The sequence below is a fragment of the Megascapheus bottae genome, chromosome 19 (assembly GCF_031878675.1).
Source record: "Megascapheus bottae isolate mThoBot1 chromosome 19, mThoBot2.hap1, whole genome shotgun sequence".
In the NCBI taxonomy this organism is placed as follows: domain Eukaryota; kingdom Metazoa; phylum Chordata; class Mammalia; order Rodentia; family Geomyidae; genus Megascapheus; species Megascapheus bottae.
The window spans coordinates 35466177-35483638 of NC_143527.1; the positions used below are offsets into that span (position 1 = coordinate 35466177).

General features: G+C 38.0%; 1 protein-coding gene across 9 annotated transcripts in view; it reads left to right on the forward strand.

Moving 5' to 3' along the window:
- Positions 1-17462, forward strand: part of Osbpl1a (oxysterol binding protein like 1A) — a 175836-nt gene that overhangs the window by 156502 nt on the left and 1872 nt on the right. For all 9 annotated transcript variants that reach the window (XM_090353318.1, XM_090353320.1, XM_090353319.1 and 6 more), the window contains 9 exons: positions 3280-3414; positions 4949-5046; positions 5917-6099; positions 10521-10628; positions 11275-11364; positions 11583-11709; positions 14793-14909; positions 15417-15540; positions 16493-16583. In XM_090353318.1, the coding sequence (XP_090209444.1) occupies positions 3280-3414; positions 4949-5046; positions 5917-6099; positions 10521-10628; positions 11275-11364; positions 11583-11709; positions 14793-14909; positions 15417-15540; positions 16493-16583 (1073 nt within the window). The remainder of the gene's footprint in view (positions 1-3279; positions 3415-4948; positions 5047-5916; positions 6100-10520; positions 10629-11274; positions 11365-11582; positions 11710-14792; positions 14910-15416; positions 15541-16492; positions 16584-17462) is intronic.

The following is a 17462-nucleotide window of genomic DNA, read 5'->3' on the forward strand; positions in this document are numbered from 1 at the left end:
GATTATGTTTGAGCTCAACTAAAACAGAAATTATTTTCTAAATAAGAATTCTACCATTTCAATGTCAAAAATGTGTAACTGCCTAGGATATGGTTGTCAAGAGTCAACTTATATCAGGATGAGTCTGTCTGCCCTGTTTTAGTTGAGCTCAAGCATAACCTTGTTTTCTAGTTGTTTGTATAGTACATGGGAAAAGAAGGATGTGATTTTTTGGTAGTTGAGAAGAGATGAGAGTCTCACAGACTTGACTTCTGATGGAGTTTGAACTGTAATCCTCAGATCTCAGACCCCTGAGTAGGTAAGATGACAGGCATGAGTCACCAGCACCCAACTATATTGCTTCTCCCCACCGCTCCCTCCGCACTCAGACCTTGAATGCTGGGTCTGAGCACTGTCCCAGAGCTCTTCAGCTCAAGGCTACTTCCCTACCCCTTGAGCCACAGAACTACTTCTGGTTTTCTAGTGGTTAATTAGAGATAAGAGTCTCATGGATTCTAGTGCCCAGGCTGGCTTTTTGAACCACGATCCTTAGATCTCAGCCTCCTGAGTAGCTAGGATTACAAGTGTGAGCCACCACGCATGGCTATATTGCTTTTTAAATAGTGTTTTGTTCTTGGTGTTGTTCTTTTTTTTTTGCAAGTCCCGGGGTTTGAACTCAGGGCTTAAGCACTGTCCTTGGGCTTTCTCAAGGCTATAGCTCTACCACTGGAGCTAGAGAACCACTTCCAGCTATTTCTATGTATGTGGTACTAAGGAATCAAACCTGGGTGTGTTTGCTTGCTAGTCAAGCACTGTTCCACTAGGCCAAACTTCTGGCCCCTAATAATGCTTTTTGAACATGTGCTTTGTCATGTATTTTTCTCAGATGTAAAAGTTGGCCTAGAACAGAAAAGAAAATGATTTTTGAAATTTAAATAACTGGTAAATACAAAAAACAATATAAAATATCAATAAGATTTTATTCTTACCATTATTTACAATAAGTTTTTTCTTAACATTTTCAGGCTGTATACTCTTACCCTGTGATAATGACTGTGGTATTTTAAATAGTAAACTTAAATGATTTCCTCAAGTATGATTAATAAAAATATTTCAGATTTTGTTTCTCAAAACATTTTTCTTTTTGTGTTGTCTATGGGTACCTGTGGCTCAGGCTTGTCAAACTAGCTATGTACAAGATTTATTTTTTTGTCAGTCATGGGGATCGAACTCAGGGCCTGGGCACTGTCTTTGGACTATTTCAAGGCTCATACTCTATCACTTGAGACACAGCACCACTTCTGGCCTTTTCTGTGTATGTGGCACCAAGGAATTGAACCTGGGTCTTCATGCATAATACATGGATATTCTACCACTAGGCCATACTCTCAGCCTAAAAGAATCTTTGATTCAGGTCAGCCCTAGTAGAAAAACACAAGACTCTTAACAGAAAAATGTTGGTGTAGTGGTATATACCTGCCATCTCAGCCACCACAGTGATCCAAAGCCAGTCTGGGCAGGGAAGTCCATGGGACTCTTCAGTTAACCAGCAAAACCAGAAGTGGAGCTGTGACTCAAGTGATAAAGACCAGCCTTGAACAAAAACAAAGCTTAGAAACAGTTCCCAGGCCTCAAGGCCTGGGTGCAGCAGAGAAGGGGGAATGGAAATGGAGGAGTAGGAGAATAAGAGAATTTTTAAATTTTATTTTTTGCTGGTTGTGGGACTTGAACTCTGGCCCTGGGTGCTGTCCCTGAGCTCTTCATCTCAAGGCTACCTCCCTACCCCTTAAGCCACAGTGCCACTTCTGGCTTTCTGGTTAATTGGAGATGAGTCTCACAGGCTGAGCCACCCCTCCCAAATGCCTTTAAACCAGGGAGGCAAAAAAGGACCTGAGAGTCTTATCTCCAATTCACCTCTAGAAAATGGGAAGTGGAACGTGGCTTGGGTAGGGTGGTAAACTTGAGCTGAAGAACTCAGGGACAACACCTAGGCTGAGTTCAAGCCCCAGGACCCCCCCTCCCCCCCCAAAAATACTTTTTAAATAGCGAAGAGAGAGACTGGACATCTTAATTTACACGAAACTTGGTGATACCAGCATTCTTGTTTCCATCAATGAATCTGTTGGTTTAATAAGATCTTGAGATGAATATAGCAAGCCTTTTTATTCTGTTTATATATTCCTTTTTCTACCTCATCTCTCTACTAAGGAAGCAAAAAGTTTAAATAGCTTGAAATTGTCGGTCTGTATTCTGTAATATTCTATGGTAATGAATGTGAGAGTTGTTTTATTTTTATTTTTAATGCCATTTAGTTGCGAAAGCCACATTGTTTTTAGTTTGCTCAGATCATAAAGAACGTAGACATCTGTGGGGAGGGAGGAGTCCAAGCCTGAATTGCACCTCAGTATTATTTATCTAACCAAATGACTTCAGCCACCCAGCTTCATGAAACATCTGATTCCCAAAGAAAAAGTAGATAATTGTAGGTAGACACTTGAAAAGATGGTCAGGACACTTCTCCATTTTTAATGACAATTTTAAAGGACCTCATAGCATGTTGGTGTAATGTAATGATCCTTGGACCCCCAGAGCAATTTTTAACTAGCAAGCAGAACTTTAAAACATACTATAATATTTACTCTCAGTCTCCAATTTGTCCTCAGTGGTTATGTTCAAAAAGGCCCACTGTTATAAGCCAAAAAAAATCTCATATTTTTGTGAAGATGGTACATGTGGTTAATCTTTAGCAACCGTTACAAGATGAACTTAGAATTTATTTGAGCAAGCATTCATAAATTAGTCAGACCCAGATCTCAAGTGATTCAACGCTTCATGGAGAGTAAAGAAGGGAAAACATTTGTGAGGTACTCTACAAAGGGATCAAGACAAAGACAATATTTTAACCTCACTCAAGTAGAGGTTAGTTTGGCAGTTTGTGATTAGTGATCAGTTCGATTGTTTTGTTTGATTCTGTAGGACCCCAAGGCACTAGAACCCTTGTAGCTCCAAGTTTTGACACCATTTTAAAGACTTTTGCTTTATGTGTCATCATCATCTTTCCATACCATATTTCCTAAATCTGACCTAAGGCAGATTTACAAGCAAGTCATCAGCTCATGGTCACCATTACATTTGTTTGTTATGTTTAGATGATTTTGTATGTCCTTACACTATTCAATATAGCATGTTCTGGCAAGATTGGTAATATTGAACTGATATTAATGTTGTCTTGGGATAGTCTTTTCAGGAATGTGTTACGTAAAGATATACTGAACATAAGTTTCTTTTCTTCTTAAATAGGAACTCTCCAAGATCACCATGCCAGTTATATTTAATGAGCCTTTGAGCTTCCTACAGAGGCTAACTGAGTACATGGAGCATACTTACCTCATCCACAAGGCTAGTTCCTTATCTGATCCTGTGGAAAGGATGCAGGTAGGTGTCAAGCACAGAGTGAGGGATAAATTTTGGACTTTCTCTCACTACTTTCTGAATTTCACTCTCAAACATGGAAAGGAAATTACGCTGAAATCCTATGGGAGAGGATAGGAAAAGTTTTCAATAAGTGTGCTTTGTTGTACATTATTCCCCTACAATAGTACAGAACTGATGAAAAATTTAAGAAAAGCATAAAGTGGTCATAAACACACTTATTAAATTATTCATTTTAGAAGGTAGCATTGTGTTAGGGGAAAATACAATATAGCTTCTTTCAGATTTGTTTCTAAGAAGAATATATGCACATATAAATACTTGTTTATGATATATGTGTATACCAACATATCCATAATATTAAATATTTAAACCAGACACAAGAAATTTTACATAAAATTGCTATTTATATGACACTGTTCTCCACTGAACAAAGCAATAGCATTTAAAATCTGAATCTGTTTTTTTATTTGTATGAATAAAGTCTTATGTAATCTCACTAGCTTTTTAGTTCTATATCTCCAATTTTTAGGTTTATATCTGTTTTCCATAATTCTAAACATGTGTATCCTGGATTCCACATTCAGACTCAACCAACCTTAGGTCCAGAGTAGAAAAAAAATATCTGTTCTGAATATGAATAATTTTTTTGTCATTCCATACATAATAGAGTATAACTATTCACATTTTATTAGCTACTATGAATAGTCTAGAGATGGTTTAATGTATCAGGAAGATGTGGATAGGTTGTTTTTAAATATCCCATCATTTTTGTATGAAATTCGAGCATCCACAGATTTTGGCATTGGGAAGGAAGGGCCTGGAATCAATATTCCAGATACTGAAGGGTGACTGTACTTAATTTTTTAATGTATTGAAAATAGGATAGGGAAGGGGGGAAAACAAGATGAGAGGCAGGGGTGGGGGAAGGGAAATAGGGACCAAAACATGAGAAAGGGTATCAATGTTTGTGAAGTCATGCACCTTCTATCTGGTGAATATCATGTAACCCTCCTATTAATTACAGTAAAAAATTAAGAAAAATAACTGGGTTTAAGAGATTCTAAAGATTTCTTAAATTTATAGCACTTTTAGCATATTGTACAAGCCATCTTGGAGGATAACACAATGGGCAGACAATAATTTTCATTCTGTGAATACCCAAGTTTCCATATTAATTTCTAGAGCCATATTAAAATCAAAAGTAGGGCCAGGAGTTTGGCCTTGTGGTTAAAGTGCTTGCCTAGCATGCATGAAGACCCGGGTTCGATTCCTCGGAACCACATACATAGAAAAAAAGCCAGAAGTGGTGCTGAGGCTCAAGTGGTAGAACTCTAGCCTTGAGAAAGTCCAAGGACAGTGCTCAGGCCCTGAGCTCAAGCCCAGGACTGGCAAAAATAAATAAATAAATAAAATCAAAAGTCATTCAACTCTTAAGAATAATTTTATCAGTTACTATTTTAGCCCAGTCACATATCTGGAGAGAGTGAGGAACAAGCTGGGCTGTTACTGATTTGTGCAATGCTCTGTCCTGCAGTGTGTAGCTGCTTTTGCTGTGTCTGCAGTTGCTTCTCAGTGGGAACGCACTGGAAAGCCATTCAACCCACTTCTGGGAGAAACTTACGAATTGGTCAGGTGAGGTCCCCTTGCAGATGGACAGTTGAATTTTTATGATTGGGATAACAATGAAGAGGAAAAATACACATTTTGAGTATCACCAAATAGTAGTCATTTTGATGTTTTGATCATTTATTTTAAAATAGAAGCTATGTCAAAAATATTGAAATAGTGACAAAATGTATTTGGAAGATCACAGCATGTCTGATCAGGTAGGATTAATTGGTGTCCTTTTAATGTTGATCATTTCAGAAGATCAAGGTTTTTATATAACTAGTTAGCTAGGTAGATCTGTATCTTCCTACTCTTCCTCTGTAAGTTCTGACCCTATCTCCTGCATTTTGGCATGTGGACACATTGTGTCTTCCTTACCCCTCTTTCTCTCTCTTTTAAATAATATGAATCCAGTGTCATTTGTGTTAGGTGAGTGCTATACCAGTCAGCTGTACTTTCATAATCTTTTTTTACAACTTTTATTTTGAGGTAAGATCTTACTCTTGTCCAAGCAGGGCTTGAACTCTAATCATCTGCCCCTCCTTTTCCACTTCCTGCATTTGGCATTACAGGTGTGAGTCACTGTGCCTAGCATTTGTCTTGATATAAAATGAAGTTAAGCTTAAAACTTACACAATTAATATAATTTCATGTAAATCACCCAAATTTATGAGTGTTTTTTGTTTTAATATATTCAAGCAGCTGACATAATTATGCTGTATCAAGTAGTTTGAGTTGCATTTGTACGGTTTCTTATAAGTTCTTCTGTTGAGATCATAATAAATAATTGCTGACTTTGTTGAACTTACTTATTTAATACCTTTTTTTTGACTGAAATGACAATCAGTGATAGAATTAACTGCAATATTGTTGTTGTTGTTTTTTAATATTAAGAGATGACCTTGGATTCAGACTCATTTCGGAACAGGTCAGCCATCACCCACCAATCAGTGCATTTCATGCTGAAGGACTGAACAATGACTTTATCTTTCATGGCTCAATCTATCCAAAACTGAAGTTTTGGGGGAAGAGTGTAGAAGCAGAACCCAAAGGAACTATCACCTTGGAGCTCCTTGAGTAAGTTATTGTTAATCCATTCAGCTCTTTTCATAGACATTTGTGAGCACAAAAAGATCAGCATTTATTCAGTGTAAATCATCTACCTATGTGTAAAAAATTTTGAGAAGGATGGCAGTAGAAACTGTTGATCAGTCCAGTATCATGTAAGAAGTTGGTGTTTGATTATGGTGTTTGGATCTATTTTGGATAATCACCGTTATTAGCTCCATGGAAATTCTCATGAAACTACCTGTCAGTATACTTAAAGAGCTTTCAAAACAAATGCATCTTGGAAAATGTTAAAATGACATTTGTGTGGCATATGTTAGACATGTAGATAATAAGTTCTTTCACAAAATTAGTTACAAATTCAAAGGCTCTTCTAGTTAAGACAGAATACTGAACTCCGCCTCTCCCACATACTGATTTCACTTAGAAACCCTAGGCAGTAAATAAAGATAGGTAGAACTGGTGAATCTCAGAAGTGAGATTTCTAGTTTGATTCTCCGCCTCCACCCCCACCATTTCTTCTGGTTTAATGAGCTACAGAACTGACAATAGAAGCAGACAGAAGTTGTTTCCAGAGAAACTCTCTCCTTTCAGAGTAGAACTGGAAAGATTCCCTTGTAGATGAAAAGAGTTGCAGAAATCCTGCTTCCCCCCACCCCCTCCAGCCTGGCAGTAGTAGTGGCAGCAGCTACACAAGTGCCTGAAACTCAGAAAAGTTTTTTCTCCTTGACTATAGGAACTGAACAAAAGGATCACAGTTGCCCTAAGAATATTTAAACAAAGCAAAACAACTCTGTTAACTTCTTTTTTTCCTACTTTGCTCCCCTAAGGAAGGCTCTGTAGTAAGTACCGAACAAGCTTGCCAGACAGAAGGTATAAAGGGGGACCCCTGTTATCTAAGAGTGGAAGAAGATTATGTGTACATGGTAACCTAAGGGTACCCCTACACTCACCTAAATGACCCCATATGGTACCCAAAGCTTTGAGATGGACCATGGCGTAACCTCATACCCAAGTCCCTGCATGGCTGTTGAGGTGGATCTAAGTAACATTACAGGCTTTGAAAATCTGACTGGCATGTAAGAAAAATGTCAAGATGTGTGCCCTGAAACTTTATTTATTGACAAAAGTCAGAGTATTCTTTGAAAAAAGAGAGCACATAGTTTCATAAAAGTTGAAATGTCACTGGGTGCAGTGGTTTATGTCTTGAATCCTAATCCTTGCTTCTTAGGAGGCCAAGATCTGAATACTGCAATTTGAAGCCACCCTAGGCAGGAAAGTCCCTGAGACTCTTATCTCCAGATGGACCACAAGTCCACTTCTGGCTTTCTTTTGTGGTTAAGTGGTAGAGCTCTAGCCTTGAGCACAAAAACTCAGGGACAGCACCCAGACCCCAAGTTCAAATTGCAGGACTAACGCAGGTATGAGTGCACAAATACACACACACACACACACACACACACACACACACACACACACACACACACACACACACACACACACATACACACACGAACTTCAAGTACTAAGAATGCAATCCATAATTACTTTGCTTATACTAAGAAATAGAAAATTTGACTCACAGTAAGAAAAGGCAATTAACAGATGACCTAGATACCAAAATTGGTTCAGAAATATTGGAGCAGTTGTATTAACTGTGCTCCCTGAGAAACAACCTTACATGAGTAAGAAATACACAGAGGCAGAAATTTTACTGCTAAAAATGTAGTGATACAATATCCTGCAGAATTGGAATAGAATGAAGATGATATAACTGTATGAGATCTGTATGCTAAAATACAAAATACTGAAGAAAGCAATTAAAGATAGCATATGACTTAATATGTATAAGTATGTTTGGAAGTATTAGTTAAGATGGTGATTCTCTCCCAATGTATTTATAAACAATCTATATTAACACAAAAATATCCAGCTGATTTTTTTTGGGGGGGTAGAAGTGGATAATACTGGTGTTTGAACCTAGGCTATGTACTTGCCAGGCAGGTATCCTACTATTGAGTCATACCCTAGCCTTTTCTGGTTTTGTTACTTTTCTTGTAGAATTTTGCTTTTTTCTCAGGCCACTGTGGATTATGATCCTCCTGATTATGCTTTCTATGTAGTTGGGATGGTGAGTTGCATTCCCTTATACTGCTTTTCGTTGATTGGAAAAGGGTCTCACAAACTTTTTTTTTGGCCTGTTCTGGGCCTTGAACTCACCTAAGTTGGCCTCAAACCATGATGCTCTTGATCTTAACCTTCTGAATAATTAGGATTGCAGATGTGAACAACTATATCTGACCCTAGATAATATTTGATACAGAAGCTGATTCTAAGTTTATCTGAAAAAGAAAATTGAGTAAGACAGTAAAATCTACTCATTTTAAGTAAACACAATTGATATATTATGCATGCCTACTTTGAAGATTTATCTCTAAATCTTTTGTATTACCAGGCAAAGGGCAGACACAAATTTTGCTGAAATAGCAGAAACTTCAGAAATTGACCCCACAGAAATAGTTATGTTGTTTTTTTGTTTTGTTATTTTTTTTGTCAGTCCTGGGCTAGAGCTCTACTACTTGAGCTTCAGCACCACTTGTGGCTTTTTTTCTATGTATGTGGTACTGAGGAATCAAACCTGGGTCTTCATGCATGCTAGGCAAGCACTCTACCACTAGGCCAAACTCCCGGCCCATTATGTTGTTTTTGACAAAAGCACAGAGACAACACAGCTAAGATATAGTCTTTTCCACAAATGGTTTGGGGATAAGTGGCAAAAGTATACTATGGATCAGGCAAAGACCTCTTATGTTTATAATATGAAAGCACAATACATCAAAGACTAAAATAAACTAGGTGTTTTGTTTGATTGATATCCTGGTATTGGTGATTGAAACTAGGGCCTGGGGCGTGGTAAGCAAGCACTCTACCATTGAGCATCAAAGTAGGTTTTATTGAAATTGAAAACATTTGCTTTGTAAAGTATACTCTTTATGATACAAAAAGATAAATTATAACTAGTAGAATTTATGTACAAATGATTTATCCAAAAAAGACCTGATGGGCTCCAGAATATATAAAGAGCTCTTGAAATTTGTAAGAAAAACTTGATATATCAATTAAGCAAAGGATATTTCATTAGTAGCTATCTATCGATGGCAAACCAAATACATGAAAAATACTCAATGATACTAATTATTTGAGAAGTAAATAAAACCCTTAATAAGATACCAGTATTTTTTTTAAAAAAAGTATCATACTGCCAATGTAGAGAAATAAAAAGCATGAGTCACACAAAAATGTATGTATAAGTGTTTACACTAGTACTCTTTTCATAATTAAGCATTTAAAAACCCAGTGACCTTCATTGACTGAATTGTTAACTTATGGCCAAAAAAAGGATGGTGATATACAGAACTGAGATCATGAATGAATTTCAAGCTCCTATGTAAACTGAAAAAGCTAATCTCAGAAGCTGTCTAACATATCATTGCATTGAGTTGACATTCTGGAGAAGGTAAAAGAAGAGATGAGTGACTTAGGGATTAGTGATGAAAAATGGAATTACTAGGGGAAGTAGAAGAAATTTTTGGAGGTTGAGAATGTTTTCTATTCTTATTATGTCAGTGGTGCTTATGCAGATCTATATATGCATTAAAAACAGAATAGAATGCTAGCAAAAGTGAATTTTGTTATTTGAAAGTCTTCAATGTTAAAACATGTAGCTAAGGATAATTATGCAAAGAAACTTTTTCAAAGCACAGGATATATAAAATTAGAGTTTATTCACATGTACATTTTTAAATTGGTTAATGGGAGGAAACAGATTGTGAATAATGCAGAGTGTTTTGGAATCAGTCTTACTTGATTTTGGAATTTTTAATAGACTACCAGTTGAGCATAGGGAATCTGAAAGTCCAAGATCCCAAATCTGAAACTCATTGAGTGCTATATCCTCACTCAAGAATTTTGGATTTCAAATTTTTTTGGGGGGGGGCTTAGTGATCACCAACATGTATATAGTTTATTTGGAATTCAGTGCAGCTTTTTCTTAAGCTTTTGTTTTCATTTTAAAACCATAAGAATGTAGTTGGCTGACTTTCTGTAATCCAGTAGACTCAGGAGTCTGAGATATGAGGATTGCAGTTTGAAGCTAGCTCAGGGAGAAAAGTCTATCAGAATCTATCTCTAATTAGTCACCAAAAACCTAGAGGTATGCCTCAGGTAACAGAATACCAGCCTTGAGCAAAAAAGCTAAGGGATAGTGGCCAGGCCTTGCCTCAGTACCAGCATCAAAACAAAAACAAAACATTTTAAGAACAGGATGCTGATACCTAAGCCTGAGCCATGATATTTTTAATGTCTTGAATCACATAACATTTTCAAATAAAATGCCTTCTCACTTTTGTGGGTTTGGGGTTTGCTTTTAGACACAACGAAGCATATACATGGACCAACCCCACTTGCTGTGTGCATAATATCATTGTGGGTAAACTCTGGATTGAGCAGTATGGCAATGTGGAAATCACAAACCACAGGTAAGGCATGCTTACCCATTTTCTCTCAGTTTTATCAGTGACAGTGCATTTTATTAAAAAGGAAAATTAAGCTATAATAGAACCTGATGCCAATTTAAGACACTAAAATTCTGAGCACTAAAAATTGAGAATGCATAAAAGCTTCCTTTTAATTAATAGTAACATTAACATTTCTAATTAATGAAGACTGAGCTTCCCTGGTTCATGTGTATCTTAATTCTAGCTTCAGCCCATTTCCAGTAGTAACTGCTTACTTTGTGTTATTAACATGAGCTTGGGTAGTTGAGGTGGGAGGAGGGTATAAGAGTTAATAAGTGGTGCTGTGGCTCAAGGGGTAGGGTGGAAGCCTTGAGCTGAAGAGCTCAAGGTTCTGTGCCTAGGCCCAGAGTTCAAGCTCCATACTAATTTTTTTTAAATAACTAAGTTCAAGTCCCAATGAGCTTAGGCAGTACACTTATTCCTTGTCAGCATCCTGTATCTTTCCTTATAGGTTGGCACATTAGTTGAGTCTTGCCAACTCCTGTGTGGACCTCGATATGTGAAGAAAATCAAGGAATAGCAGCTGCTAGCAGGAAGCTAATAATGGTTATATTTCTCTTCCATATCATGCCTACTGAATACTAATGTGAGCTTATTTCCTTTATAGGACAGGGGACAAATGTGTGTTAAATTTTAAGCCATGTGGCCTTTTTGGTAAGGAATTACACAAAGTTGAAGGCTACATACAAGATAAAAGGTAAAGTTGCCACTGTAAATGTTGAATAATTTAGATGGTCACTAGGATGTCGGTATGAAATCTGTCATACCCTAATGAGGTTATCATTTTAATAAGTTGAAAGCTCTATTCTGTAAAGAAGTACCTATTTTTTGTAAAGAATTTGATTTTTATGTTAATATTTGATTAGAACAAGGCATTGGTTCGATTGTTGGCTAACCATAAGTTTCCCTTGACAGCAAAAAGAAGCTATGTGCCCTCTATGGGAAGTGGACTGAGTGTTTATATAGTGTTGACCCTGCCACTTTTGAGGCTTACAAAAAAAATGATAAGAGAAACACTGAAGAGAAGAAGAACAGCAAACAGGTGACTGTTCCCTATGGTGGTAGAAGGAATAACTGGGCTTTTGCATTTATGCAAATCATTTTGTAAATTACCTTGAGGTCACAACATTTCTTTTTTGGTTTTGCTAAATATATGCAATTCTTCTTGTGTCTTTTAGTAAGCAGATTATTTGCCTTAGTGTTTTAAAAAAAAGTGACAATTTTTTTATAGGATGGAGCTGTGGAATAATTCTAGGTAGGGTTTTTATTAAATTCACCTATCTTTGATCCAGGTAGGATTTTTATTAAATTCACCTATGTTTGAAAAATTTGAAATTCATCTTAGGCAAATTTCCTACTGTTGTACATAGAAATGGTTTGAGTTGGTAAAATTTCTCTGGAATTGTCTCTCACATTTTCATGGTTATCTATCCTGTTGGCTTGTTCCTATGAATTGACTGACAGTAGGCCATCATAGTTAAAGATGTTGTCCTTGGACTATTATCTTGATGCTAAACATTCTTCTTTGTGGGACAGTCACAGAGCTTGCTGAATGGCTACAGGAAGGCTCAGTTATTCAGCAATCTCCTTTCCCCTCGGCAGAACTCTTGAGAGCTAAAGAAAGAGTGCACCTGTTGACAGGAGATATTTAAAGACTGACTCGGACTAGTAGCTAGCAAAATGGTAGGAGTAAAAACTCTAGAATTCTGACTCCACCATTTGTGAGCAGTACAAAGTAGACCTGGGTCCCCAGCCCTCTGACCTCAGTGCCATCATTTGTACACTGAGGTTTTTAATGATACCCATTTGTTTGATGAGTTGACACATATAAAAGATTCAGAGCAATCTCTGTCTCTTAAACGAATTGTCTTCTGCAAGTTTGCCTTCTTGACTGATAATTCATCTGTTGTCCTAACCCTTACCTCAGACATACTGTTTTTGGTTTTTTTGTTCTTTTTCTTTTCCTGGGACTTGAACTCAGGGCCTGAGCACTGTCCTTGGGCTTTTTCCTCAGAGCTATCACTCTGCCACTTGAGTCATAGCACCACTTCCAGCTTTTTTTATGTATGTGGTATCGAGGAGTTGAACCCAGGTCTTCGTGCATGCTAGGCAAGCACTGTACCACTAGGCCAAACTCCAGGCCCATACTGTGCTTTTAAGTGATCCTTATGCATGCAAAATTTTAAGCCCTCATTTTCAACAAAAACCCAGGTTATTTTCATAAGTGACCTTTGTCAGTTGTGCTACTCTTCACCCTTCTGAGGTGAAGAGTGTTAAGTGGCTGGAGCATGGCAGCTTTCCTGTGCTTTAGCCTTTATTTTTATTTCTATTTCCCTTCAGCTTCATTTGCTCAACTCAGCTTTGCTTCTTACAGCCTATGCTACTGTTTGCTTTCCCTCATTCTGTGAGGTGTGCTATTTTCTACAGCAGTCCAGAAACTGATGGGGCTGGAGAAGGAAATGTGCACGAATCCTCAGAGAAGGCAGGAGGCAACTTGGCAAAAGCAACCAAATGAGCTCATTTATCATCCCACCCTCTTCTACTGAACAGAGACAGCAAAAGACATTGGCAAAATTCCAGGAGGTGTTCATTATGTTCTCCAAATCCCTCAGTCTTTGCAGTAAAATGCCCTTCCTGTCATCACAGACTCCTTGTCTGTCACTCATCCCTGTGTGCCTCTTCCTCACAAGGATTTCTGAGCATAGTCCTCTGAGGTGGAAACTATCATTACCGGTGTTGTTTTCTCTTTATGTTTGTTAAACCGTCTATTCACTGACAGTGTTCCAATCTGTAGTTCTAGATCTGCTAATTTTCAAAGCCTTGGGTTCTAAATGTATATAGCCATGGTAATGACAACCAGCTTCTCAATTCTTTTTATGTCAGCTGCATTGGGGAGCCTGCTGGGTTTTTTTTTTAAATCACTGATGAATTTAAGTAATATGCTGTTGTTACTGTTATGTGTGGCTATGCTCTTGAGTTGGGCAGTTTCTATCCTCCTCTGGTTCTGAGTATTTAGGACTTTTCTCAGTCCTAAATAATTCAAGAGGATTATTTTTAACCAAAAACTTAACATAAACCCCTAAAGTGTAATGGAGGATGGTGATAAAGATGATGCTGCATTGAATAGAAATGCTAGTAACTATCCACTATCCAACATGCTCTAGAGACTCCAGCATGTATTTTGTAACATGAGAAGGAAAGGAGGTAAGAGTTAGAAAGTCATTATATGGAGCACACTGGAAGTCTGTGTAGTCTGTGTCTTGATTCAGCCATGTTGGGACAAAGTAGGCCCACCCCATTCCAGTATCTAAGCTCCTTCCAATTTCCTCTAGCCACAACTGCTAACACCATTTTACCTAGCTTTTGGCTCCAGAAACCAGTCAGAACTGTTGTTTGTGATTAGCTCTTATTATCAGTGAACTATGACCTCCCAGATTCCTCAAGTATTATCCCTCCAAGGTCAAGGCTTCAACAGCCTGAACCATTTGCATCTGCAGGCCTCCTACACTTGCCCTTCTTTGACTTCTGAAAACATGGATTTGAAGGAAGCGTACTGTTGACTTCTTTTATGAGTGGCCAGTGGCTTCTGGGGTGTCTAACATCTTTTGATGGTTCACAACAAATGTGATAACCACCTCCTTTTCTGGGGCATGCAGAAGCCATCTCAGGATGAATGGGGCAGAACCCAGCATGTCATAGAAGCCCACATGGTCTAAAAATTATTACTCCTTAGGCTCTGTCACTGCATACCCCTGACTCTCCACTTCCTGGAAGACAGGAAGTGCAGCTCACCACAAAGATGAATGGCCCCCTGCCTGACCTGAGCCACAGGCTGGGCCAGGCAAGTGGCTCTTCTAAAGACCATCAAGCAGGACCAAGAGTGCCTTTGAAGGCCTCTGAACATCTCCTGAACATCTTCTCTTAGGAACCCTAGGTAGCATGTTACCCTTTGGAGTTCTTGCCCAAACTTTAGAGAATGTGAGAAGACCACTTTTTCTGTGGGGGAAAAAAAAAAAGTTTATAGTGTCTTTGCCCTTTTGTACATTGTGGTACTTATTTACTTACATATTGTAAGAAAATATTTTAAAGCATTTCAGTTAAATTATTTATCCCTTGTTCTTCTAGATGAGCAACTCTGAGGAGTCTGATGAAATGCCAATGCCAGATTCTGAAAGTGTGTTCGTTATCCCTGGAAGTGTTCTCCTGTGGCGAATAGCGCCACGGCCTCCCAATTCTGCCCAGGTGAGTTCAGCCTGCTGAATGTGACAGTATTGCATTCTTTCCCAGGTGACCCTGGGACACAGCCAGCCTCGGTTGGATCATTGTGCTGCTTTCCTAGAGACCCAGGCTGCCATCTGTTTTTTCTGATGTCTCGATGGGAAACATGCTTCACTAGGGCTTGAAAGTTACTTCGGGGATCAGACCAGCCCCATAAGGTACAACTGAATGAGCAGCAGCACTCCAGACATAGGAAGGAATGCTTTTAAAGAAAGAAAAAAAAAAGAAACTATATATTTTTTTTTTACTTCTAGAGTTACCAAGAATATTTTTTGATGCCTGCTTTGAGATTATTCTGAGATGAAGATACACACATTTGTTAGACATGGGGCTTGAGAAAGACTATTACTGTTATGAAAATGAAGCTCAGTGACAAACTTCTGCTTGAATTCAGGGCTTCCATTTTAACATTAAAAATGTCAGTCATCAATGCTCATCAGGTATTCATCTGGTCACTTTTGTTGTTTGCAGATGTATAATTTTACTAGCTTTGCAATGGTTTTGAATGAAGTAGACAAGGAAATGGAAAGTGTGATTCCTAAGACAGACTGCAGATTGCGGCCAGACATCAGAGCCATGGAGAATGGGGAGATAGGTGAGGAGCAGCTATGTCTTCATGGTTCTTTTGGGGCTGGTAGCTTGTTTCATTCCTGGTCATTGCTAATTTTAGTCCCTTTTAGAGGTTTTTAAGTTGAGCTTAATAAAATTTGTTTTAAACTTGGAAATCTGAAGTTGACTTTATTTAGCTTAAATTTATTACTTCAATAGTACTCCCTGATAATTTAGCATACTGCATATGGCCAGAGGAACACCATAAATGTCAAATGTAGCATCTTTGTTAACTTTAAACCATGTTCTTCTGACCTTGGTATATGAATTTCTGAATTCATATGTCACCTTGTGAGTCTCATAGAAAATGAGGCTTCCTCTTGATTAATTGTAACATTTTTAATCTTGGAAGGTTCAAATTTCTTTTAACTCTGTGGTTCTCAAGTAGGGTTTGACTTTTCCTTCTAGGAAATACATGATGTAATCTGAAGAATTTGGATGCCACATCTCAGGGTCAGGGCAGTTTAAAGGCCATTGCTGCTGCTTAAATGCCAGAACAGCCAGTAATAATCAGATCATTCAGCATGTTGATAATACTACAGTTGAAAGACTCTTAAAAATAATACTTTGATTCTCTCCTGTGAATCAGTACTACAGTATTCTGGAAGGTGGCTTGAATTTCTTACACCTAGTGCTAGAAGTAGTTCAGTGAGGTATCAGCAAGCATTTAGAATAATTTAGGCAGTTTTTCCACCTGTTTTGCTGGAGTATTTTAACCTTTTTTGAAGAACTTTATTAATAGTTTTTTCAATTGTTTTTAAGAACATCAGCTCTCAAGAGATGGTATCTCAAGTACCCCTTACATATACTGAAACTTTTAACTTTATGCTAATACATATGGACAGTGATTCTCCACAAAGTTACTGTGCTTAGTACTGTTGCTGGCATACTCTGCATACAGAATAAATGTTTTCTATTGATATTCATGTTTTATTTAGATCAAGCTAGTGAAGAAAAAAAACGACTTGAGGAAAAACAAAGAGCAGCTCGCAAAAACAGGTCCAAGTCAGAAGAGGACTGGAAGACAAGGTACCTGTCTCTTTCATTATACAGCTGGGCTCTAAGGTGGGCTGTTGTGTGGAGAAAAGGCCCAGATGTCAGACACTGTGGATGGCAAAGCTTCTCTAACATAAGCCTGCCAACAGCCTTTCCAGGCCTAAGAAAAGTTAGTTTCAATGACTCTTAGTTTTGAAGCTAAAAGAATTGTGTACATGGCAGTGGAAAGTGAGTATTAGAAATTGAGGCTAGCATACTTCCACATGGTTTTCACAGGTCATTTAAGCAAGGTTTTCTTTTACCCAGGAAAATCCTAAGAGAGAACCTAAAACTAGTGCCTAGCTTATCCGTTTTTATCATTTGTTTCTTCTGCAGAAAGCCCTGCCTTTGTGCCATGCTCCCAATTTTTAACTCCTTTATTTTTCCTGCTGTGGTAATAAGGTGCACATTGACTTGGTTCTCAGGATTGATGTATTTCTTAATAATTTGATTCAGATTGAGTAAGGGTAGAGGTAGTCAGTTTTGCCCAAGAGCATTTTCTTCTGCGTAAGGCTCACCAGCCTTCACGGAAATCAAATCCAGAAACTTATTTTAATGGGGCCCTGGTTTCTCCATACAAAAAGCTTGTGTTTCTGCTTAGTAGTTTTACTCACTTGAGGAACGTTCAGGCTGTGAAGCTTTTCAGGCTGAGTTCTCCTTAGGAGGATAGCTGTTGTGATCTTGAGCAGCCTAAAGACATCAGTAAGCAGGGCATAGGAGAATGAGACAGAGTTGGCATCGAGTGAAGGGGCATTTAGTCTTTTCATAGTTTGAGCCTGGTGCATAAATACTTTGGGGAAGTGTTATTTTGCTATTGTAGACCACTGAATTCAAACTAAAGCACTAAATAAAAGATAGTTTTAAAAGAAAAAA